The following is a 26587-nucleotide window of genomic DNA, read 5'->3' as shown; positions in this document are numbered from 1 at the left end:
CTGTTTATTATTCTGCGAACCAGAAATCCTGAGTAAGAAATTCTGTTAATCCGGAAGAAGGTGTTAGGCATTTCCGAATTCCGTGGTTCTAGCACGGTCGCTTAACTGCTTTTATTCTCGGCTTAATTATCTTGATTTTACTAAACACGTTTTTATTACATGATTTTATTACCGCTTTTACTTATTGTTTACAATTATATAAACGAATTACGCGTACGTATATTCGTATTATATACCTTTTATAATTATCGGGAATCGTGCCACGCGTACGTGTACACAATAAAATTTGACCATATCATTTCCTTTATTACAAATTCATATGTGCGTGATTTAAAACAAAATTATGAACGTCATCACCCTTATATTTAGACAATGAACTGCACGTCTCGGGTTATATGAAACTATTTTGACATCCTCGAAGAAATCCCTTGTATTAAATATTCGCTCGAAATTGCGCGTACGCATAATTCGAATTGCTTTTATCGGTATAATCAGGTTACGCGAACGTATCCCTAATTACACCAAATCTTCTTAATGGTATTATGAATTTTCACAAATTATTTGTTGTATCTACACATTTTATATGAGAATACTGAGAAATTCATATTTAAGGGATGTCTTTGAATTCTTTTAAAAGAAATTCACAATTTATTAAATATAGATAGTCGATTATATTTTTCCGCGTATAAATTGTATTCATCCAGACTATTCAAATTCAAAGTAAAGAATAGGAACATGATTAATACTATTCTTCACAAATACATTATATACATATACCGAAGGATGAATTGCATATGAAACTCATAAAAATGATTTATGAAGGGAAGAAGTATTTTTGAACAATTTTATTTATTTATTTAGTGCAAATTCTATCTCTAATTGCCATTGATATAAAGTATTGCAATTTGTGCTTGTACATCTCATCTTATTCTCATATATTTACTTTTAATCTAACAGGCCTAATTATTTTATTGATTCTGCTTATGGTTAAATGTAAGATATATATATAATCAATCCGATTGGATTCTCAATTTATGAGAACCCTTGTTGCTAACTTTCATATTATAACATTCCTAGGCCATTTGTTATTTTAAGAAAGAGAACAAATCTACCTAATTGACTTAATAAGTAATATTGCATACAACATTATTCGCCCTATTTTGACGTTTGCAAACATAGCGGAGGATACTAATGCAACTTCCAACTATTGATGTTAACCATAATCATTATTACACCATATATAAATAAAAATGCAACCAATCATTAACTAGCTTTGAACAAGAACTAATTAACTAACAAAATAAACTAATAGCATATTTCCTTCATATTTCCATATCATGCTATACCTAGCTAACAATACCATAAAGTTTAAATAATGGCCAACTTTACACCAAGTTTCCTATCTTAACTATTCAATCATAACTATACTTTAATGAAAATTTAGAAATTTAACCTTGTTACAACACTTATACAGACTGCAATAAAGGACATTTATCTTACAGTCATCCTGTCAACATATACTACTTATTTGATCAAGAAACAAAACTGAATTTTTTAGCTAAAGAACTCAAATGAATAGAAAGTAATATTACAACTCAAACTTTATTTATTGTCATGTTGAAACCCATCACAACATAAGTTTAAAAGATGTGTACCTGGCAATGAAGGAAGAATGAGTTAAAATTTCAGCAGTAGCAGCAGTAACAAATTCAGGAGAATAGCAGTAGTTCCACAGATTTGAGCAATAATACGACCCGAGGAAACCAGATGCACAGTACAGTATTTTTTAAAGACACTTCAGATTTTAACTGAACAATGGAATCAAATAAATTTGAACAGATTCAACGAAAGAATAATATTTCAGATTTCAGTTTCTTTTCAGTTTCAAATTCCCATTTTTCTGATTTTCTGTTTCTGCTGTTGTATCTGTGTGTGTGTGTGACTGTGACTGTTCTCTTTTGTTTCTTTTCTATTTCTTTTTCCTCTTCAGATTTTCATTTTTGATTTTCTGCTTGACTTTCCATATTCAAATCTGACTTTTCACTCTCTTAAAATCTGCTAAATCAGATTTTCTTTTGAACTACTGATTTTCTTCTTAAAATCTGCTAAAATCTGCCTGAAAGCTCTCTTTTTTCCTTGTTTTTCTTTCTGAAAGAGCTCCCTTAAATCAGTCCCAATCCCCCTTTATTTATACAGGGTTGTCCTATACCCTTCTAGTGCTCCCAGGACCCTTTTCTCCTTTTAAAAATCAGAAAGTTTTCCATTAAACTGCTTTTGAATATTTTAAATCTAAGTGCCCTTATCCTGATTTTCAGCAGCCCATTACCCTTTGTTTCCCATTAGTATCTTAAATTATAGCCAACCAACATTCCACTTTCAGTCCACTTATTCTATCACATTACCCTCACTATTCTGTCCCAAAAAATGTCCCAGATTTCCTACTGTAATTACTGTTATTACTGCCTTAAATTCAGAATCTAACAATACAGATTTTAAAATCTGTTTAAGCAGCTATAACCAATCCTAAAGTTTTGGACTGAATCCTAACTAAGGATGTAACTTTCTAACACAATTACATTTAATCAACACTTGTAAAATCACACTGAATTCAAAACTAACAACATAACAACATATCACTGAAATCATTATAACAATTCAGACTGGACTTAAACATTGAATCAAGATCAAACATACACAGGAGCATTGTCAATATACTGACAATGCCCTGTTCAGAAAACAATATATACACATCATACATTTGAATTTACTGATTTGCAAACAAACATGATTTAATTGACGAGTATTAATCAGTTGACTATTTACAACATTTGTCCATAATCAGTCTAAAACAATAGAAGCAGACTGTTTCAATCAGCATTATCATAAATGAGAATTCATAATATAACTAATCGACGAACTTAATCGAGTCGATTACTTACATTGTGAATAATCACAACCAACAGAAACAATTTACATTTAGAATCAAGTAGACGGGTAGGAGACAGTATAACAGAATAAACTAGAAAAGTATAAAAATTTAAACAAACTAATGAAACGAACATAGAATACATGTAAAATACACATAAGAAACAGAAAATTACCTCTGAACCTTCAAATTCAACCGGACTCAACTCAACTTGGATTTGGACTTTGTTTGAAATCAAACAGACCTTAGTCGAAGTATTTTCTACTGAAAATACTTTGACTAAGGTCGATTAAAACTAAATCTTTCGTCTGAAGTGAAAAAGATGCCAAGGTTGGAAAATTTAGGGTTTCAGACCTTGGCTTTTAAATCCGAACACTTCTGGGTAGATTCGAGGGAAACCAAAGATGGCACAAGGGTGAGGGAAGCCTAAAGGTCATTTGGTGTTAATTTGGGAGGAATCTGAGTTTGTTCTTGTTTGGTCCGAATCTTCAAAAGAAGATTCGAGAAGCTCGGAAATGATTCGAGCCAAACAAACTTCAGATCCATAACGAGGCATGCTAGGGGGTACTATGGTGTTATTTTGGAAGCCATTGGAAAGGTTTGAGTTTTCAGACCCACCTTCGATTTAATATTCGAAGAGTTGGGGTCTGATTCGAAGGAAACTAAGGTTAGATCTGTGTAGAGGAAGTGGTGAGGAGTCTAGGGTGTTATTTTGGTGACCGGCGGCGTTGATGCCGCCGGGTTTCAAGCGAAGGGGAATAGGGGCGGCTAGGGTTAGGGGTTTGGTTTGGGAACGATGATGAACAGTGAGAGGAGGGGGGTGTTAAGTTAGGGGCCGGGGTAGGGGTTTGATCCTTAAATAGGGGTGGGGTGGATTGATCTCATCCGTTGGATCAATTAAGATTCACGGTTGAGATCAATCCACTTAACCAAACGTTGTCGTTTGGTCTAAGTTCAGGGTCAGCCTGGATCGGGTAAAGGCTATGGGTTAAGGTTTGTGGGATCTCAGCCGTTGGTTGGCTTTGATCCAACGGCCTTTGATGAGGGCGACCAAACGCTGTCATTTTGGCTTGTGTAAATTGGACCGGACAGGCTATTTGGATTGGGCTGTGGGGGGGGTAATTTGATTTGGGCCTGGATTTTAATCCAGGTCCAATTTTTTATTTACAACTTATTTTATTTTATTTTATTTTATTATTTATCATTAAAAAATCCTAATAAAACAATTTTAACCTTTTACAAAAATATTAATTACTTTATAACAACTATTTAACACATAGTCAAAACATTAATCATACAGTAACATATTTAAAATAGAACGAATGCATATTTTTTGTGATTTTACTTAAATTATCTTTCAAATGCATAATTAAATCCTATATGCATGCAACATGTATTTTATTTTAATTTTAATTTTATTATGACAAAGTAAACATTTACGAACATAAAACAAATATTTAACACCACGTAAATTCAAAAATTACACAGTAAAAGAAATTTATTTTATTTTTCGATTTATTTTGGAGTAGTTTTCGTAAGGCAAAAATCACGTGCTCACAGTTGCCCCTCTTTGTGCGGAAACTCGAAGAGTTTTCGTGCAAAGATAAAGTGAGCGGATATGAGCGATTTTTGCCCGTTCAAATACTCCGTGGGAAGCATTTTTTGAAAGATTTGACCGAACCTCTGCTTCAAAGGTTTCCTACATATCCTTGGCTATAAAGGAATCAGGTCAATGTAGTTCGGGAAGTTTTGGGTAGCTGGGACTACCGTGGGACTGTGATGTTACTGCTGCTTCGTGTCGTTTGTACTGCTTGCTGACCTCCTTATTACACCTTACTTCAAAGGTAATACAAAAATCTAAACTAGACTATGGTACATGAATTATAAAAATCTTATCTAGATCATGCCCTTGCGTTTCTTATTGTCTTGATATCTTGGTGACTCTTGGGCATTTGGCTTATTCCGTATTCCTTTTCATTGTGTCCCGTATTTTCTTTTGGGACTCTTGTTATTTCTTGCTGGGGATTTTGTTGGACTCCTCTGCTTTATTGATTCTAAATGTGCTCCTTTATCATATGAGCGGGACTTTGATTTTAACACTTCAATTGCATTCCCTCGTTCTCCAGGTGGGTGCCTTGACTGCTTCTTTTCTTTCTTCATCCTCATTCTCCAGGTGCACACCTGACTTCTTTTTAACTTCTTCATCCTCATTCTCCAGGTGGACGCCTAATTTCTTCTTTTCTCATCCTCATTCTCCAGGTGGACGCCTGACTTCTTCAATTTTCATCCTCATTCTCCAGGTGGACACCTGACTTCTTCTTAACTTCTTCATCCTCATTCTCCAGGTGGACGCCTGACTTCTTCTTCAATTCTTCATTCTCATTCTCCAGGTGGACGCTTGACTTCTTTAATTCTCATCCTCATTCTCCAGGTGGACGCCTGACTTTTTCTTTTCTCATCCTCATTCTCCAGGTGGACGCCTGATTTCTTCGATTCTCATCCTCATTCTCTAGGTGGACGCCTGACTTCTTCGATTCTCATCCTCATTCTCCAGGTGGACGCCTGATTTCTTCTTTTCTTCATCCTCGTTCTCCAGGTGGACGCCTGACTTCTTCGATTCTCATCCTCATTCTCCAGGTGGACGCCTGACTTCTTCTTTTCTCATCCTCATTCTCCAGGTGGACGCCTGACTTCTTTTTAACTTCTTCATCCTCATTCTCCAGGTGGACGCCTGACTTCTTCTTTTCTCATCCTCATTCTCCAGGTGGACGCCTGACTTCTTCTTAACTTCTTCATCCTCATTCTCCAGGTGGACGCCTGACTTCTTTAATTCTTATCCTCATTCTCCAGGTGGATGCCTGATTTCTTCAATTCTTATCCTCATTCTCCAGGTGGACGCCTGACTTCTTCTTTTCTTATCCTCATTCTCCAGGTGGACGCCTGACTTCTTCTTTTTCATCCTCATTCTCCAGGTGGACGCCTGACTTCTTCTTTTCTCATCCTCATTCTCCAGGTAGACGCCTGACTTCTTTAATTCTTATCCTCATTCTCCAGGTGGACGCCTGACTTCTTCTTTTCTTATCCTCATTCTCCAGGTGGACGTCTGACTTCTTCTTTTTCATCCTCATTCTCCAGGTGGACGCCTGATTTCTTCAATTCTTATCCTCATTCTCCAGGTGGACGCCTGACTTCTTCTTTTCTTATCCTCATTCTCCAGGTGGACGCCTGACTTCTTCTTTTTCATCCTCATTCTCCAGGTGGACGCCTGACTTCTTCTTTTTCATCCTCGTTCTCCAAGTGGACGTCTGACTTCTTCTTTTCTCATCCTCATTCTCCAGGTGGACGCCTGACTTCTTCAATTCTTATCCTCATTCTCCAGGTGGACGCCTGACTTCTTCTTTTCTTATCCTCATTCTCCAGGTGGACGCCTGACTTCTTTTTCTTTGTCCTCGTTCTCCAGGTGGACGCCTGATTGCTTCTTTTCTTATCCTCATTCTCCAGGTGGACGCCTGACTTCTTCAATTCTTATCCTCATTCTCCAGGTGGACGCCTGACTTCTTCTTTTCTTATCCTCATTCTCCAGGTGGACGCCTGACTTCTTCTTTTTCATCCTCATTCTCCAGGTGGACGCCTGATTTCTTCATAAATGTCTCCTGACACAAATATTGTCTTTGCCCCTGTTTTAAATCAAAGAAAACTTCGTTAGTTTAAAGCAGGGTGGTTAACTGGGGTATTCTTGCCGATGGTGATGCTTCTCTTCGTCTCTTTTTATTGCCTTGGAATGGTTGAAAAGACTGTTTTGTCTTTGTAATTGATCCTTGACTATAGGATTCCCCTCTGTATGTTTTCCTTCAAACCCTTTTAACTGTAATCATATGTCCCTTCTGACTTTGCTGATCCACTTTTGATTTCACTTTTCTTACACCCATATCTTTTTATCTCCCGCCTTTCATGGCCGTATTTTGCATCATGTAACCTTGAATCTTGGTAGTATACCTTGACATTCCTTCTTATTTCTTTGGAATAAAACTTATCTCAAAGCTTTTAGAAAAGTAAGATTATTAGTGACGAAACACGCTGATTTCGACAATTATAGAATGAAAAGAAAAATCCAAGTTTGGATGACTGTTGGAGAAAGAATAAAAACTTATCTGATTGGAGTTACTGGCACCAATGATCAGGGTATGCATTTCGGATTAATCAACCCAGTTTTTTAATCAATCTCCTTTCAATTGTCTCATTTTTATTTTCCCCCAAAATTTCCGTAATCCAACTTCATTTTTCATTTTACAGACCTGTTGGACTTGCAATATCTCAAAGAGTTTTCACCGATAAACCTTCCTCATTTGTTCATTTCTCACTTCCTTTTCGCCTTATGGTGCCTATGAAGGTTTTCACCAATAAGACTCTCTCATTTTACTTTTCTCTCAACTTCCGTCGCCTTATGGTGCCCGTGTGGGTTTTCACCTATAAGACTCTCTCATTTTTACTTTCTTTTCTTGTTTGTACCAGAGTGTTATGAACCATCTTCATTTGCTTGTCTCAGCATTTTTCTAAGATTGATCGAAAGGTCTTTTTGGTATGGGGTTAGAAATGGAAAAGGTATTAAAAGCTAAACAGTTCTGGTATGGGTTAAAAATTACAACTCTTGGAATCTTTTTCTTATTTGCAATACAGTTTTTGCCCCAGTTTTTTGATTGGGGTCGCTTGATGTTTCTTTTTGTGCACATTATGTATATTGTGCACCCTATGACCGAGTCGTGAGGCGCCTACGTATCCTTCTTTGAGGAATCAGGTCAAACGTAGTTCACTAAATAATAGTGATTTTTTTTTCATTGATTCCAAGAGAGGGTAGGAAAGAAACAAGTATGGCTCAAAGGGGAAACAAAGGGTATAGTGTTTGGATAGCAGAATAAATTGCCTTTGTCATTCCAATCTTTGAAATAATGCTAAATACAAACATTCAAAAAGTTATGCGTAATATCTCTTTACCGCGTCAGAATTGATCGCCATGTCTATGCATTTGCCTTCAATATCTGTTAAGCATAGTGCACCATTCGACAATACTCTGGTCACAATGAATAGTCCTTGCCAATTCGGGGCAAATTTGCCTTTCGCCTCAACCTGATGTGGAAGAATACGTTTCAGCACATGCTGACCCACTTCAAACTTCCATGGACGCACCTTTTTGTTGTATGCTCTTTATATTCTTCTTTGATATAGTTTACCATGACATACTGCGGCCAATCGTTTTTCATCAATCAAGTTTAACTGTTCCAGACGGGTTTTGACCCATTCATCATCATCAATCTTTGCTTCGGCGATGATCCGAAGGGAAGGAATCTCAACTTCTGCAGGAATTACTGCTTCAGTGCCATATACCAACAAATAAGGAGTTGCTCCTACTGAAGTGCGGACAGTAGTGCGGTATCCCAATAATGCAAATGGTAATTTTTCATGTCATTGTTTTGAACCTTCTACCATTTTCCGAAGTATCTTCTTTATGTTTTTGTTGGCTGCCTCTACTGCTCCATTCGCCTTGGGCCGATATGGGGTAGAGTTGCGATGTGTAATCTTAAACTGTTGACATAATTCCTTTATTAAGTTGCTGTTAAGATTAGCACCGTTATCTGTGATGATCACCTTTGGGATTCCGAATCGACATATGATATTTGAGTGGACAAAATCGACCACAGCTTTCTTGGTTACTGATTTGAATGTCTTGGCCTCAACCCATTTGGTGAAATAATCAATGGCTACCAGAATGAACCTGTGCCCATTGGATGCTGCCGTTTCAATTGGTCCAATCACATCCATTCCCCAGGCAATGAAGGGCCATGGTGCCGACATTGTGTGCAACTCGGATGGTGGAGAATGAATCAAATCTCCGTGTATCTAGCATTGATGACACTTGCGCACAAAACTGATACAATCTCGCTCCATGGTAAGCCAATAGTAACCAGCTCGGAGGATTTTCTTTGCCAATACATATCCACTCATGTGGGGTCCGCAAACTCCAGAATGTACTTCAGACATGACATCTGTAGCTTGTCTGGCATCTATGCATCTTAATAACCCAAGATCTGGTGTTCTTTTATACAAAACTCCTCCGCTTAAGAAGAATCCATTTGCCAATCGCCTAATGGTCCATTTTTGATCTCCTGTGGCTTGTGTGGGATATATCCCCATTCTGATATACTCCTTGATGTCGTGGAACCACGGTTCACCGTCCAATTCCTCCTCAACCATATTGCAATAAGCGTGCTGATCGTGGACTTGAATATGTATCGGATCTACATAAGCTTTGTCCGGATGGTGCAACATTGATGCCAGGGTAGCCAATGCATCGGCAACCTCATTATGGATTCTTGGAATATGTTGGAACTCCACTGATTGAAACCGCTGAGAAAGATCATGTAGACATTGTCGGTATGGTATGAGCTTCAAGTCTCGAGTTTCCCATTCTCCTTGAATTTGATGTACCAAAAGATCCGAATCTCCCATGACTAAGATTTCTCGGATACCCATGTCGGCGGATAGCCTTAACCCCAAAATGCAAGCTTCATATTCAGACATATTATTGGTGCAATAAAATCACAATTGAGTCGTAACAGGATAGTGATGCCCTGTTTCAGAAATGATTACGGCTCCTATCCCGACTCCTTTCATGTTAGCGGCTCCATCAAAGAAAAGTTTCCAGCCAGATTTTTCAATTCTCTCCACCTCGTCGATATGCATTGTTTCTTCATCAGGAAAATAGGTTTTCAATGGCTCGTATTCCTCATCGACCGGGTTTTCGGCTAAATGATCGGCCAGTGCTTGAGCCTTCATTGCAGTTCGAGTCACATAGATGATGTCAAATTCTGTGAGCAATATCTGCCACTTTGCAAGTCTTCCCATTGGCATAGGCTTTTGAAAAATGTATTTCAATGGATCCAACCGAGAAATGAGGTAAGTAGTGTAGGATGACAAATAGTGTTTCAATTTTTGAGCTACCCATGTTAGGGCGCAACATGTCTTTTCCAGATGAGTATACTTAACCTCATAAGCTGTGAACTTCTTGCTAAGGTAGTAGATGGCCTGTTCTTTTCTGCCAGTGAGGTCATGTTGCCCCAATACACAACCAAATGAATTTTCCAAAATCGTCAAGTAAAGAATCAAAGGTCTTCCTGGCTCTGGCGGGACCAACACGGGTGGTTTCGACAAGTACCCTTTTATCTTATCGAACGCTTCTTGACACTCATTGGTCCATTTGACCGTAGCATCCTTTTTCAACAATTTGAAAATTGGCTCACAGGTTGTTGTGAGCTGAGCAATAAACCTGCTGATGTAATTTAACCTTCCCAACAAACTCATTACTTCAGTTTTGTTTCTTGGAAGTGGCAATTCTTGGATGGCTTTGATTTTTGATGGGTCTAGCTCGATGCCTCGCCGACTGACTATGAATCCCAGCAACTTTCCAGATGGAACTCCAAATGCGCATTTGGCAGGGTTAAGCTTGAGGTTGTACCTGCGAAGTCTTAAGAAGAACTTCCTCAAATCCCCAACGTGGTTGGCCTGATGCTTTGATTTTATGATCACATCGTCCACGTATACCTCAATCTCCTTGTGTATCATATCATGAAACACTGTGGTCATTGCTCTCATATAGGTTGCTCCGGCGTTCTTTAAACCAAATGGCATTACCCGGTAGCAATAAGTTCCCCATGGTGTGATGAATGCCGTCTTTTCTGCATCTTCTTCATCCATTAGAATTTGATGATACCCGGCATAACAATCCACGAAAGACCCTATATCATGCTTGGTACAATTATCGATCAAAATATGGATATTGGGTAGTGGGAAATTATCCTTCAGACTTGCTTTGTTGAGATTGCGATAGTCGACGCATACTCTAATTTTGCCGTCTTTCTTTGGTACAGGAACGATGTTAGCTAACCAAACAGGATATCGAGTGACTCGAATGACCTTTGCTTCCAATAATTTGGTGATTTCTTCCTTAATTCTCACACTCATGTCAGGCTTGAATTTTCTCAGCCTTTGCCTGACAGGAGGCACCATTGGATCGGTGGGCAATTTGTGAACTACTAAATTAGTGCTTAGGCCCGGCATGTCGTCATACGACCATGCAAAAACATCTTTGAATTCTATGAGTGCTTTAATTAACTCTTCTCGGATCTTTGGTTCGAGATGGACACTTATTTTAGTTTCCCGGATATTATTCGTGTCCCCTATATTGATGTCCTCGGTATCACTCAAGTTAGGTTTGATTTTTTCCTCAAAGTGAATTAACTCTTTACTAATCTCTTCAAAAACCTCATCTTCATCATATTCTGATTCATAATCACAATATATTTCTTGAATTATTACTTCGGAACCAGATTGATTTTTAAGACTGGGCTGAGGATTCCTCATGCATGCCATATCACTAGAGCCAGCGTAAAAAGAACTGTACAGAGAAAAGAAAAAGAAAAGAGAACTATCAGGAATGATAATAAAAAGGAAACTGCTTTTTATTGGATGATGAAAGATAACAAGGTTTTGCACACTTCAAACAAACTTAAGATAAGCTTTGGGATTACAACCCTGAAGTAACCCAAACAAACTTGAAAGAAAATCAAAATAAACTACCAAGACTCCTTTCGAATTGGGAGAGGAGTGGCTTTCCAATTATTGAGCTTTGTTTCTGGCCCAACGAATTGAACTTCTGCGTTGCTACATCCTTCTCCGCTTTCCAACATATTCACATCATTAAACAATTTCTCGAATCTTTCAATTAATTCCTCCTCAGGATTGACCCGGGATTTAGGAATTGTTGTTATCGGGCGGTTTTTAACACCGATCTTGACAAAAGACTTTGACAGACGTGGGACTGGTTTTGGAAGAACCCATGCTTGGTGTTTCAACTTCCTGGCCTTTATTACGTCATTTACAGTGGGTGTGAACCCCAAACCGAATGTTCCCCAGTTCTCGGGGAGAGATACTGGTTGTATAATTCCTTGAAAAGATAAGCCCAGACCTTTGCCGGGTATAAAGCCATTCTTTAACATTTCGTAAGCTACCATGACTGATGCAGAGGATATCTTTGGATTCGGAAGGTATTTCCCCTCTGGAATTTTCTCTACCGACACTGTGTCGGACACTTGGTATACCCATGGTCCCTGGTCATTTTCTGTTCCCTCGACCGGTACAATGGTACTGCTGTGAGCATTTAAACTTTCTTCTCCATGCACGACTATTTCTTGATGATCCCATTCAAACTTGACAGCCTGATGTAGTGTTGACGGGACTGCTTTAGCAGCATGGATCCATGGTCGACCCAACAATAAGTTGTAAGAAACAGTTATGTCCAACACTTGAAATTCCATTGTGAATTCAACTGGCCCTATTGTTAGTTCCAACACTATGTCGCCACATGAATCTCTGCTTCCGCTGTCAAACCCCCGTACGCAGATACTATTCTTCTGGATCCTCTCCTCTTTAATTTTTAATTTTCTTAAAGTGGATAGAGGGCATATGTTTGCACTTGACCCATTGTCAACCAATACCCGGGTTACTACGGAGTTTTCACATTTCACGGTGAGGTAAAGAGCTCTGTTATGCTCGGTACCTTCCACAGGTAATTCATCATCAGCAAATGTAATTCTGTTTGTCTCAAAGATTCTGTTGGCTATTCTTCCCAAATGATTTACAGAGATCTTTTCAGGAACATGAGCCTCATTTAGGATTTTCATCAAAGTCAGACGGTGCTCCTCTGAATGGATCAGTAATGACAACAATGAAATTTGAGCGGGCGTCTTCTTTAATTGATCCACAATAGAATAATCATGGAGTTTCATTTTTCTTAAAAACTCTTCCGCCTCTTCTTCCGTCACAGCTCTCTTTATTGGTGTTGGATTGTTTTTAGTTTTTCTTAACTCTTCGGGCGTAAAACATCTTCCCGAACGAGTCAAGCCTTGCACCTCACACACTTCTTCCTTGAATTCTTTTCCCTTGTACATTACGGTCACCCGTTCATAGTTCCATGGGATGGCTTTGTTGTTGATGACTGGCAGCTGGGTTACAGGTATGATAATAACCCGATCTGTACGGGCTCCTTCCACGAATACAATGGGTTTGTTATCAACCCCTGGTACTATCACTTTCGGCCTTTCTTGTTTTGCGACAACTTTGCTCGATGATCCCTCCTCGATTATCATAGATGGTCCATCACCATTTCTGTTCTGCTTAGGTACCGGCTTCTCCTCTGTTAACTGCTTATCTGATTTGGCTTCATGAGACTTGATCATCATGACAGTTTGTGACGGCTTCTTTGTCTCCCCATCAACTTGTATGATTTCTATCATATTGGCCTCTTGATGGGCTGGCATTGGATTTCTATTGATATTTGGAGCTTCTGGGGTTTGAACCTCGATTTTATTAGTATCAATCAGTTCTTGTATTGCATTTTTCAAATGCCAGCATTTCTCCGTGTCATGGCCTGGTGCACCGGAGCAATACTCACAGCTAATGGTGTAATCCAGATTCTTTGGAGGAGGATTGGGTAGCTTGGATTGTATTGGTCTCAGCATGTCTAGCTGTCTCAGCCTGTGGAACAGACTGGTGTAAGACTCTCCCAATGGAGTGTAAGTTTTCTTTTTCTGTTCCCTTTCTCCCCTGAATGCTGGCCTAGGCCTGAAACCTGGTCCGGGATAGGCTCGTGGGTAAGTATTTGGTATGGCAGGAGCACGCCAATTGGTGTGAACAGGTGGCTGATTGTATGCTTGAGCATGGTTAATGGAAAAATGAGGCTCTGAAGGGTGATAGTAGTGTTGGGATGAATCATGGTGGTAAGCTGATTGGCGAGGTCGTTGTTGATTATAGTAAAGCGGTGAACCTCTGGGTCCCGACCAAATTCCTGAATCAACTACCGCTGCTTCCTCCCTCTTCTTTCTTCCGATTCCTCCTACCCCGCCTTGAATAGCTTGAGTATTTGCCTTAATTGCTGAATAACTCATAATTTTATTTGTTTTGAGGCCTTCTTCCACCATACCTCCCATCTTCACCACTTCGTTGAATGATTTCCCAACCGCTGAAACCAGATGGGCATAGTAAGTTGGTTCCAAGGCTTGGAGGAAGTAGTCTACCATTTCACTCTCCTTCATAGGAGGATCCACTCGTGCTGCTTGTTATCTCCACCGAAAACCATACTCTCTGAAACTTTCATTGTGTTTCTTCTCAAATTTTGTCAAAGATAATCGATCTGGGATGATTTCCAGATTGTATTGGAAATGGTATGCGAATGCCTGTGCCAGGTCATCCCAGGTGTACCATCTCCCATGGTCCTGGCGTGTATACCACTCCAAAGCTGATCCGCTTAAACTTTGACTGAAGTAAGCCATCAATAATTCATCCTTTCCCCCAGCTCCTCGCATCTTGCTACAGAAACCCCTTAAGTGGGCTACTGGGTCGTCGTGCCCGTTGTATAAGTCAAATTTGGGCATCTTGAAGCCAACTGGTAATTGTACATTGGGGAATAAGCACAAATCTTTGTATGCTACACTGACTTGCCCACCTAATCCTCGCATGTCTCTGAACGATTGTTCTAAACTCTTGACCTTCCTGAACATCTCTTCTTGTTCAACATTTTTGGTTGGTTTGTCAATTTCGGTTGGGAGATCAAAACGAGGAGCAGTTGAATGGATTTCGGAGGCTTTGAGGGTAAGCTCCGGGGGGTAATATTGGTTGTCCTGGGCCTGGAATGTAGGTTCACTAGGAGATTTGTGGAATGTAGCATGGGGAGGTGCTACGAAAACAGGAGTCATAGGTGGAGGAAAATATGGAACGGGTTTTGGAGGTGGAGACTGCGGTGTCTGAGAGGTGGTGCCTCGGTAGTACTGGTAAATAGGGAAATTTGGGGATAATTCAGTGGTAATATTATCCTGAGTTTGGGTCATTGATGGAGCAGGGTTATTTGGGTAAGATGGGGGTAACTGTCCTGTAGACCAGGCTTGGTACATCTCAGCCATTTGCTGCTTGAGTTTAAACATCTCTTCTTTCATTTTTCCGACATCCATCTCCTCTAGCTCCATACCTGTGTCAACATCTGGGATAGACATACTTTCGGGTATTGGTCCTTTTGATCTTGTGTGATAGTGATAATATGCCAGTATACTCTTTAGAGAAACTAACTGCTTGAATTTTGGACAAATGAACAAACTTATTAGTTTTGAGAGTTTAACACATATATAATCACACGTTGAGATGCAATGCTCCTAGACAAATAATCCCTTTCTATTATGCATTTGCTCGGCTGCTTGTGTCGTCCCAACTTTCTTGAAAATTTTATTGTTATTTACTTTTATTTTATTTATTATATTCCTTTTATTGTGGTGGTCGAATCTTATAGAGATTGCCTACGTATCATGCCCCCGTATGAATCAGACCTTGCGTAGTTCGGACTAAAGGCAATCACTTTTATTCATTATACAAAGATGGAATTACATTTGAAAACTTTAAGAAAATGATTTGAAACACACATACTTAAAAAATACAAGATACAACTCTTATCATCTCACAACATGCCCCACTTTCCACTTTTGTTGTCAATTATTGGATTGTCTGCTCAATGTGGGGCTTGACCTGGATGGCGTCCCAGCGTACGATACATCCTTTCCAACTCCATTGCTAGATGACGAGCAAAAGTGGGTGCATGCTCTGTAAACCTTTCATAATCCATTCCTTGGCAGTTTACATAACTTTGAGATGTGAAGACTGCCAGGTCGTGGATTTGTGCCCTGAAACCTTGGAGACGTTGGTCTTGGTCCTGCAATTGCTGCTGACGAGTGGTGGCTATATCTCTGACACAGTTTTCACGATCTAGAGCTGATTCTAACAGAGCTTGGAGTCTGGCCTGCTCTAATCTTTCTTGCGCTCTTTCCCTGTCGAGGTCTGCTTGTTGATGTTCTCTGCTGCATCTTCTTGCCTCTTCTAGTTGTGCACGAAGCTGGTTTTCTGATTGTATCCAATGGTCTTTTTCCTTCTTGAATTGTGCCCTGTCTTTTTCGGATTGCCTATCTTGGCGTTCCTTATTAGACATGGCTTCTTCGTTTAATCGTTGGATCCTTTCTTTTGCTTTGCTCAACGTCCTTTCGTTTTCTGCAAGAATAGAATCATAATCTTGCATTCTTTCAAAAAGATTGGCGATGGTTTTTTGATCCTTCCAGCTCCTCTTTGGTGTTTCAGAAACACTTTTCATTTTTTGGAATCGAGCATGAAGATTTTCATTCTCACAAGCTAGACTCTTCTTCTCGCCTTCGGCTTCTTGTGCTTGCAAATCTTTCTCCAAACTGAGGCTTCTCAGATTTTCTTTTAGGTCATGGATAGTTGCTTTGTACCCTTTTTCCTTTTCTCCCCAGATCAACCGCTCTTGGATCTTATCATTAAAGTTTTGAATATGGGGTCTTTTTGTTGGCCTTCTTAGCTCAGGTTCTGGTACATCATCCACGCGAGACCGTTTCTCGAACCACCTTGCATATCCAGGATTTATCTCACCCTTTGTAGTGTCTGGGACTTGAGTATCACTTTTCAAGTATCGACATCCATTCCACATCTGCTGAAGTAGAGCCTCGGGAATAGTGGCTTCTGGGTGTAATTCGATTACTTGCATACTCAAATCTTCATCATCAGGAACTACTTGATATCTCCCTAGTTGTCTTAGGACTCTTAGTGGCGCATACGGATGAATGCTTCTCAATCCCAATAGTAGTAGATAACTATTTGAGGTTGACATGTGTATTACTTCCCTCATCGGGAGCCATCCCAAAGTCCATTCAATCTGATTTGCCGTTAAAGCCTTTAGATGAGATACCCATGCTTCTATCCCTTCTGGAGCCTGATAATTTTTTGTTCTTTCCTCATAGCTCTCGATGCAATTATCATTGTTTGACCCATACTGTATGATCTTGGGTTGTTGTTGGAGATGTTCCATCACCCATATTTGCAACAAAATTTTGCATCCTTCGAAGACTTTTGCTCCTGATTTACATAAAGTCAAAGCCCGATAAATGTCTGATAGAATGATGGGGACAAGGGTGTGATTTTCTTTGGTGGTGAGGATTTGCACAACTTTTGCGGTGCGAATATCAATTGTTCGCTCTTTGTTTGGGAAGATCATGATTCCTAGAAAAGCCACCATGAAGGCAAAGCGACGGTGAATCTGCCAAGTGTCTTTGTTTTGCTTGTTAGTAAGGCCTTTCTCATGAATTTCGAACCCATCTGACTTTCCGAACCTTGAATACAAAAAGTTGAAGGAACAACATCCATTGATGACATTGTTTTTCCTGATTTGACTGCTGATGTTCAGAAGACCGAAGAATCGATGTACCGAAGGAGCCTTTGTGAATATCAAGCTTTGATTTCTTAGACTTCCGTCAAAACCAGCATAGCCAGTTATCTCCTCTAATGTAGAAGTCAGCTCGAAGTCAGAGAAACGAAAGACATTGTGAACAGGGTCCCAAAAAGTTACTAACGTCGCAATCAGATCATCACGGGGTTTAACTTTCATAATGTCCGTGAGATTTCCCAAATGCTTGACGACCCATTTTTGACCGTCTTCGCCTAAATCATACCACCACATTTGAAGCTGAAATAGAAATTCTTCTGTACTCGTGGATGATGGGCTTTGTGTGGTGCTCATTTTGTATCTGAAATTTAATTTTAATAAAGTCAAAACTTATTTTTGAAAATTTACACTAAAAAATCATTTTATTTATTAAATATCTTTATTTCAAGATTTAAAACTTTTTTTTTTTGAATTTTTTTTTTAAAAAAAAAACAACCCATTTTATTCCTCTCTTCTCACCATGATTTCGTTTAAGCTGGTCAACAAGCATGTTCGAGGCAAATGAATGCACAAGTAGCAAGTAGGATGCATCATGCTGGTCTTTTTGTTTCGGGTTCACCTGTCCTAGACAGACCCAACCCCTGTGTTGAGTCTCCAAGGCCAAATGCATATGATGCAAATATTCGTTCCTACTAGGGATCCGGTACATGGCTGAGTTATTCTAAGTGTAAAACCTGAGGTTGATTGTTCTAAACCTGGCTTACCCAAACGGACAGTTTGAGCCGAAGCGGGGGCAACGTACCGAGAGCACGAAAGTCTGCCCGGCCTAGTTACTTGTCCCAACTCCGTCTTATTTGGTATGACTTTAACAAAAAGGTGGGCCACGCGCACGTGTGAACCATAAATTTAGAAGACTCAGAAAGAGGGGGGTTTCGTAGCAGTTGTATATATTCACAATTCAAATAATATTAAAGCGGTAAAAAAAACATTTAGCATGTTAATCATATAAACAATTGAAAAATCATATAGTAAATAAAGCCAATTATCGCAGTTATTTTAAGCTCGAATTCTTTAGACCCTGAACCAGTGGTTCTGGGTTATAACACTTAATTCCCCAGCAGAGTCGCCAGAGCTGTCACACCTCCTTTTTACCGCGCCCGCGGGGCGCGTGGGGAGTTTTCTCCAATTGAAGGACAGTCGAAACGGGATTTATTTAATTATTTCAGAGTCGCCACCTGGGAATTTTAAGGCGTCCCAAGTCACCTGTTTTAATCCCTGAATCGAGGAGATTATGACTCTGTTTATTATTCTGCGAACCAGAAATCCTGAGTAAGGAATTCTGTTAATCCGGAAGAAGGTGTTAGGCATTTCCGAATTCCGTGGTTCTAGCACGGTCGCTTAACTGCTTTTATTCTCGGCTTAATTATCTTGATTTTACTAAACACGTTTTTATTACATGATTTTATTACCGCTTTTACTTATTGTTTACAATTATATAAACGAATTACGCGTACGTATATTCGTATTATATACCTTTTATAATTATCGGGAATCGTGCCACGCGTACGTGTACACAATAAAATTTGACCATATCATTTCCTTTATTACAAATTCATATGTGCGTGATTTAAAACAAAATTATGAACGTCATCACCCTTATATTTAGACAATGAACTGCACGTCTCGGGTTATATGAAACTATTTTGACATCCTCGAAGAAATCCCTTGTATTAAATATTCGCTCGAAATTGCGCGTACGCATAATTCGAATTGCTTTTATCGGTATAATCAGGTTACGCGAACGTATCCCTAATTACACCAAATCTTCTTAATGGTATTATGAATTTTCACAAATTATTTGTTGTATCTACACATTTTATATGAGAATACTGAGAAATTCATATTTAAGGGATGTCTTTGAATTCTTTTAAAAGAAATTCACAATTTATTAAATATAGATAGTCGATTATATTTTTCCGCGTATAAATTGTATTCATCCAGACTATTCAAATTCAAAGTAAAGAATAGGAACATGATTAATACTATTCTTCACAAATACATTATATACATATACCGAAGGATGAATTGCATATGAAACTCATAAAAATGATTTATGAAGGGAAGAAGTATTTTTGAACAATTTTATTTATTTATTTAGTGCAAATTCTATCTCTAATTGCCATTGATATAAAGTGTTGCAATTTGTGCTTGTACATCTCATCTTATTCTCATATATTTACTTTTAATCTAACAGGCCTAATTATTTTATTGATTCTGCTTATGGTTAAATGTAAGATATATATATATATATATAATCAATCCGATTGGATTCTCAATTTATGAGAACCCTTGTTGCTAACTTTCATATTATAACATTCCTAGGCCATTTGTTATTTTAAGAAAGAGAACAAATCTACCTAATTGACTTAATAAGTAATATTGCATACAACATTATTCGCCCTATTTTGACGTTTGCAAACATAGCGGAGGATACTAATGCAACTTCCAACTATTGATGTTAACCATAATCATTATTACACCATATATAAATAAAAATGCAACCAATCATTAACTAGCTTTGAACAAGAACTAATTAACTAACAAAATAAACTAATAGCATATTTCCTTGATATTTCCATATCATGCTATACCTAGCTAACAATACCATAAAGTTTAAATAATGGCCAACTTTACGCCAAGTTTCCTATCTTAACTATTCAATCATAACTATACTTTAATGAAAATTTAGAAATTTAACCTTGTTACAACACTTATACAGACTGCAATAAAGGACATTTATCTTACAGTCATCCTGTCAGCATATACTACTTATTTGATCAAGAAACAAAACTGAATTTTTTAGCTAAAGAACTCAAATGAATAGAAAGTAATATTACAACTCAAACTTTATTTATTGTCATGTTGAAACCCATCACAACATAAGTTTAAAAGATGTGTATCTGGCAATGAAGGAAGAAGGAGTTAAAATTTCAGCAGTAGCAGCAGTAACAAATTCAGCAGAATAGCAGTAGTTCCACATATTTGAGCAATAATACGACCCGAGGAAACCAGATGCACAGTACAGTATTTTTTAAAGACACTTCAGATTTTAACTGAACAATGGAATCAAATAAATTTGAACAGATTCAACGAAAGAATAATATTTCAGATTTCAGTTTCTTTTCAGTTTCAAATTCCCATTTTTCTGATTTTCTGTTTCTGTTGTTGTATCTGTGTGTGTGTGTGTGACTGTTCTCTTTTGTTTCTTTTCTGTTTCTTTTTCCTTTTCAGATTTTTATTTTTTATTTTCTGCTTGACTTTCCATATTCAAATCTGACTTTTCACTCTCTTAAAATCTGCTAAATCAGATTTTCTTTTGAACTCCTGATTTTCTTCTTAAAATCTGCTAAAATATGCCTGAAAGCTCTCTTTTTTCCTTGTTTTTCTTTCTGAAAGAGCTCCCTTAAATCAGTCCCAATCCCCCTCTATTTATACAGGGTTGTCCTATACCCTTCTAGTGCTCCCAGGACCCTTTTCTCCTTTTAAAAATCAGAAAGTTTTCCATTAAACTGCTTTTGAATATTTTAAATCTAAGTGCCCTTATCCTGATTTTTAGCAGCCCATTACCCTTTGTTTCCCATTAGTATCTTAAATTATAGCCAACCAACATTCCACTTTCAGTCCACTTATTCTATCACATGACCCTCACTATTCTGTCCCAAAAAATGTCCCAGATTTCCTACTGTAATTACTATTATTACTGCCTTAAATTCAGAATCTAACAATACAGATTTTAAAATCTGTTTAAGCAGTTATAACCAATCCTAAAGTTTTGGACTGAATCCTAACTAAGGATGTAACTTTCTAACACAATTACATTTAATCAACACTTGTAAAATCACACTGAATTCAAAACTAACAACATAACAACATATCACTGAAATCATTATAACAATTCAGACTGGACTTAAACATTGAATCAAGATCAAACATACACAGGAGCATTGTCAATATACTGACAATGCCCTGTTCAGAAAACAATATATACACATCATACATTTGAATTTACTGATTTGCAAACAAACATGATTTAATTGACGAGTATTAATCAGTTGACTATTTACAACATTTGTCCATAATCAGTCTAAAACAATAGAAGCAGACTGTTTCAATCAGCATTATCATAAATGAGAATTCATAATATAACTAATCGACGAACTTAATCGAGTCGATTACTTACATTGTGAATAATCACAACCAACAGAAACAATTTACATTTAGAATCAAGTAGACGGGTAGGAGACAGTATAACAGAATGAACTAGAAAAGTATAAAAATTTAAACAAACTAATGAAACGAACATAGAATACATGTAGAATACACATAAGAAACAGAAAATTACCTCTGAACCTTCAAATTCAACCGGACTCAACTCAACTTGGATTTGGACTTTGTTTGAAATCAAACAGACCTTAGTCGAAGTATTTTCTACTGAAAATACTTTGACTAAGGTCGATTAAAACTCAATCTTTCGTCTGAAGTGAAAAAGATGCCAAGGTTGGAAAATTTAGGGTTTCAGACCTTGGCTTTTAAATCCGAACACTTCTGGGTAGATTCGAGGGAAACCAAAGATGGCACAAGGGTGAGGGAAGCCTAAAGGTCATTTGGTGTTAATTTGGGAGGAATCTGAGTTTGTTCTTGTTTGGTCCGAATCTTCAAAAGAAGATTCGAGAAGCTCGGAAATGATTCGAGCCAAACAAACTTCAGATCCATAACGAGGCATGCTAGGGGGTACTATGGTGTTATTTTGGAAGCCATTGGAAAGGTTTGAGTTTTCAGACCCACCTTCGATTTAATATTCGAAGAGTTGGGGTCTGATTCGAAGGAAACTAAGGTTAGATCTGTGTAGAGGAAGTGGTGAGGAGTCTAGGGTGTTATTTTGGTGACCGGCGGCGTTGATGCCGCCGGGTTTCAGGCGGTGGGATTCTAGGGTGGCTAGGGTTAGGGGGTGTTAAGTTAGGGGCCGGGGTAGGGGTTTGATCCTTAAATAGGGGTGGGGTGGATTGATCTCATCCGTTGGATCAATTAAGATTCACGGTTGAGATCAATCCACTTAACCAAACGTTGTCATTTGGTCTAAGTTCAGGGTCAGCCTGGATCGGGTCATTGGGTCGGGTAAAGGCTATGGGTTAAGGTTTGTGGGATCTCAGCCGTTGGTTGGCTTTGATCCAACGGCCTTTGATGAGGGCGACCAAACGCTGTCGTTTTGGCTTGTGTAAATTGGACCGGACAGGCTATTTGGATTGGGCTGTGGGGAGGGTAATTTGATTTGGGCCTGGATTTTAATCCAGGTCCAATTTTTTATTTACAACTTATTTTATTTTATTTTATTTTATTATTTATCATTAAAAAAAAATTATAAAACAATTTTAACCTTACACAAAAATATTAATTACTTTATAACAACTATTTAACACATAGTCAAAACATTAATCACACAGTAACATATTTAAAATAGAACGAATGCATATTTTTTGTGATTTTATTTAAATTATCTTTCAAATGCATAATTAAATCCTATATGCATGCAACATGTATTTTATTTTAATTTTCATTTTATTATGACAAAGTAAATATTTACGGACATAAAACAAATATTTAACACCGCGCAAATTCAAAAATTACACAGTAAAAGAAATTTATTTTATTTTTCGATTTATTTTGGAGTAGTTTTCGTAAGGCAAAAATCACGTGCTCACAATATCAATGAAATATCAATGTTCAAAATGAGTTGGAATTTGAAGGTTTGTGTTGTTAGATTATGGCACGTTCCAGACCGCAAGAACCAGAAAATTCTAATTCAAATGAATTAATTATTCAAGATGAAAAGGTGCATACTCTTTTATATGTTGTTATTTTTTCGAGTTGTGATATATTCTTTTTAACTTATGCGTCTTACTAACTTAAATTTTTTTCAAATTTTTTTTAGGGAGATCGAATTCATGCAACTATTGGTAGACATGTTATGCGTATTTTCAAAATAAAAGTACATGAAATGGGATTGTATGTTATGAAAAACTTTGTGGTTGGACCAAACAATCTGAAAATTAAGACCAACAAGCATAAATTGAAACTGACATTTCCTCATAGGGCGAGTGTGAATGAAATTAATAATCCACGGTTTAGTTTGAATATCTTCAACTTTAATCCTTATGAGTATCTCATAAATCAATTTGAGGTTGATGAGAATGAACTATTCGGTAATTGTTTTGCCTTTCGTTATTTTTTGTTGAATGTTTTATCACCTGATCATTACTATTTATTTAAATGTGGCAGATGTCATAGGAGAAGTTATTGATCATGGTAACGTAGAATCATACAATCAAGATGATAAAACAAGTATCTTCATGAATTTGGAGCTTGAGGATCATGAGTATGCTTGCAACCATGAATTGAATTAGTTATAGATTCAATTGCTGTAACAAGTACGCTTACCAAAACTTATGATCAAATTAGGTTTTGGATACATATATAGGCGATGTAGTGCTTTAGTATACTGAGCCGACATTCAAAAATTTTGGCAGATCACGGGTAAATTTTTGTGAAACACAAAAGGTTTATGTTCGTGCCAGACACGTATATGAATTTCTTGCTTTGCAATTATAAACATTTGGTTGGTGCAAGAACCTAACAAAGATTTATGCACTTAGAAGCTATTTTTGCTGCAGTATTTAAAAATGTAAGTATCCATTAGGGGTGGTAAAATGGGTAAAAAAAATAAATAACCACTCATATTATCCGCTAAAATATGGGTTGGTGTTGCTCCCAAATGCACACGCAAGTATACATGGTCGACAAGTAATATAGGATTGTAGGTCCAGATATTGTACCCACAGGGACTTGTGATTAACTATCAACTAAATTAAATCAAACAATTAATCTATTCAAGTGAATCCTAACGTATGAATATATAGCTAAAACTAATCTAACGTAACAAACTAAGAGATTAAACAAAACAAGTTGGAAAATTATAGAGACGAATTCAATGTGAGTGAATATTCTAGAGTTATGGGTTAACTAACAATCCCGTTGAGTTTTTCATTTAAAACGTCTAATTAATTTATCTAGTTTATTGATTGACTGGGTTAATATTGCTCGTAGCCTTCTCCCGAAGTACAACTCGCCTATTCAAGCTAACCTAACGCCTATATTCCTATGGAATTAGGATTAACAAGAACACATTAATAATTCCCGTATAGTAACCAAACAAGGCGATTAGGTATATTCCTATCCTAACTGCAAATTCGCTCCCCCTCAGAGTTAAGATCTTGCTCTACTCAATCTTATTGCAATCTAGAATTCCCTCTCCCGAGTTCAATCCTAGATTCGTAGATAGTATTCAATTGGTGATCAAGCAATCAAATAATTAAGCGCAAGATTGAATAAATAAACCAATATGATAAAATAATAAGAACAATTCAAACTTTAAACCACAACATTCATGTAGCACCCAAAACTCTAGAGCTAATAAACTATGAAATTAAAGGAAGAAAAGAGAAGAAAAACTAGTTAGAAGCCTCCTCAAAACGTGGTTTGTGTTCCCCCGCATGAATTCTCCCTCAAAAGTGTGTTAGATATCCTCAAAAGTGGCGTCCTCTCCTCCAAAAATAGGTTTAGTCTTGCTTTTATACGTGTTGGGTAGGTCTAGGGCTGAAATAACCTTGTCCCGGGCGAAATTGGACAAAATCACGTCACCGGCGCCCACCAGGACGCTGCCCAAATTGTGCATACTGTTTTCAACGCCACAGGTGGCGCCAGGCGCTGTCTGTGGCGCCCAAATGGCTTCTTTTTCTGATTTTGTTCGTTTTAGCTCAAATCTTACACGTTTCATCCCTACTTGCTCCCGAATTATTCCTACAAGTAAAAACACTTCAAATTAATATAAATCATAGCATTTAACATCCCAAATTCACGAAACAAAAGTAAAATATGAGGCGATATACATAGAAATATATATGCTTTAAGCTAAACATCAACACCCCACACTTAGACTCTTGCTCGTCCTCGAGCAATGGGACTATCTAATAAACCCCCAACTACGTACAAGTATCAATTATAGAGGAGCACTTTAACTTGTAACCACACACTATACCCTAGACTATTATCAATACCGGCACACAAGTATGAACACACAAAATTTCACATTCTTCCCGTTTAAGCATGCCCAAGTATAACATTTCAATTCAGTCAATTCCAACAACTATTTGTCACCACCCAACCTCAAAAGCCGACTTGCAACCACTAAGCACCCTCAATTCATGCACTTACCCAACAAGAAAGTTTACAACATTACCAATCATTCATGAGATCATATGCCCTCACCAACAAACAAAAGAGTGAATATAAATTGGTCCACACATTCAAATATGCTTTTGAATATAGATTAAGGACATCACACAATTGAACAATATTCGCTCACTCTCACAAAGAATTCATATGCGTCCCGTGGTCATACCATAAGCTTGCCTATAGTGTATATCTCTACTAATTTAAGCTAGCCAAATCTAGGATCAATTATGACTTTAAGGTTGTAATGTAGGCTAAGGGACGGGTATGGTACATTTAGAAATAGTGACTAACCCTCCTAAGTACTTTAATACACTACATTCACAATTCAAGCACATATTCTTCTCAACCAATTCACTTGCCATATACATCATAGCCCTCTTTTTAATTAAGCACTTCTATAATTCCACTAGCACAAATCATTATGAATTGGAGGTGTGTATTTTTTCTACATTATTTGAACTATCATATTTTTTCCTCTTTTCTTGCAATTTTTCTTTTCCTTTCTCTTTTTTTTTTCTTTTCTTCACACACTCCATACATTAAGGTTCATTGGCTAGTGACTTTTGATTTCAACTTTAGTGCACCAACGGGCCCTTCCATGGTTCCACTCAAAAGGTACTACCCAATCTCTAACCTTACTTCTTTTAGCGACTAAGTGCCTTAGGAGGTAAAGGTTCTATCTCAAATTAAGAACATAATAGGAGTATGGCTTGTAATGTGGGTGCCAAAAGAAAGGTTTATAGGCTCAAAGTGGCTAGCAACGGAAAATTTTATTTCTATGTGACAAGCACATCTATGATCAAGCAAGAAAATGCCTACGTCATCTCTTAGATTAGCACAACTTACAATTTCGCTTCAATTAACATACGGGGCAAGTTCTAGATTACACAGGATAGCACTGTAAATCACAAAACCTCACTCACACGTTGCACATGACTCAATCACAACAATTCTATTCAACTCTCAAGTCAAGCAAGCACACATAATTA

The 26587-nt window shown here is 37.7% G+C and overlaps 1 protein-coding gene across 1 annotated transcript; it reads left to right on the top strand.

The window, feature by feature from the left end:
- Positions 1-23070: 23070 nt before the first annotated feature.
- On the top strand, positions 23071-23710 carry LOC142165124 (uncharacterized). Its single transcript, XM_075223747.1, has 3 exons — positions 23071-23139; positions 23239-23509; positions 23586-23710. Exons 1-3 carry the CDS (start codon positions 23071-23073, stop codon positions 23708-23710), a joined length of 465 nt encoding a protein of 154 aa, XP_075079848.1.
- The last annotated feature ends 2877 nt before the right edge of the window (positions 23711-26587 follow it).

This window comes from Nicotiana tabacum, chromosome 10 (genome assembly GCF_000715075.1).
Source record: "Nicotiana tabacum cultivar K326 chromosome 10, ASM71507v2, whole genome shotgun sequence".
Taxonomy (NCBI): domain Eukaryota; kingdom Viridiplantae; phylum Streptophyta; class Magnoliopsida; order Solanales; family Solanaceae; genus Nicotiana; species Nicotiana tabacum.
The sequence above is the reverse complement of the archived record's forward strand: the minus strand, read 5'-3'. Positions and strand labels throughout refer to the sequence as shown.

What these genes read in the sequence shown, in the direction of transcription:
- LOC142165124 (XM_075223747.1), top strand. Translation starts at nt 23,071, where the DNA reads ATGGCACGTTCCAGACCGCAAGAACCAGAAAATTCTAATTCAAATGAA. An exon ending in TAATTATTCAAGATGAAAAG is followed by an intron (nt 23,140 to 23,238) that starts GTGCATACTCTT and finishes AATTTTTTTTAG; the next exon opens with GGAGATCGAATTCATGCAAC. An exon ending in TGATGAGAATGAACTATTCG is followed by an intron (nt 23,510 to 23,585) that starts GTAATTGTTTTG and finishes TAAATGTGGCAG; the next exon opens with ATGTCATAGGAGAAGTTATT.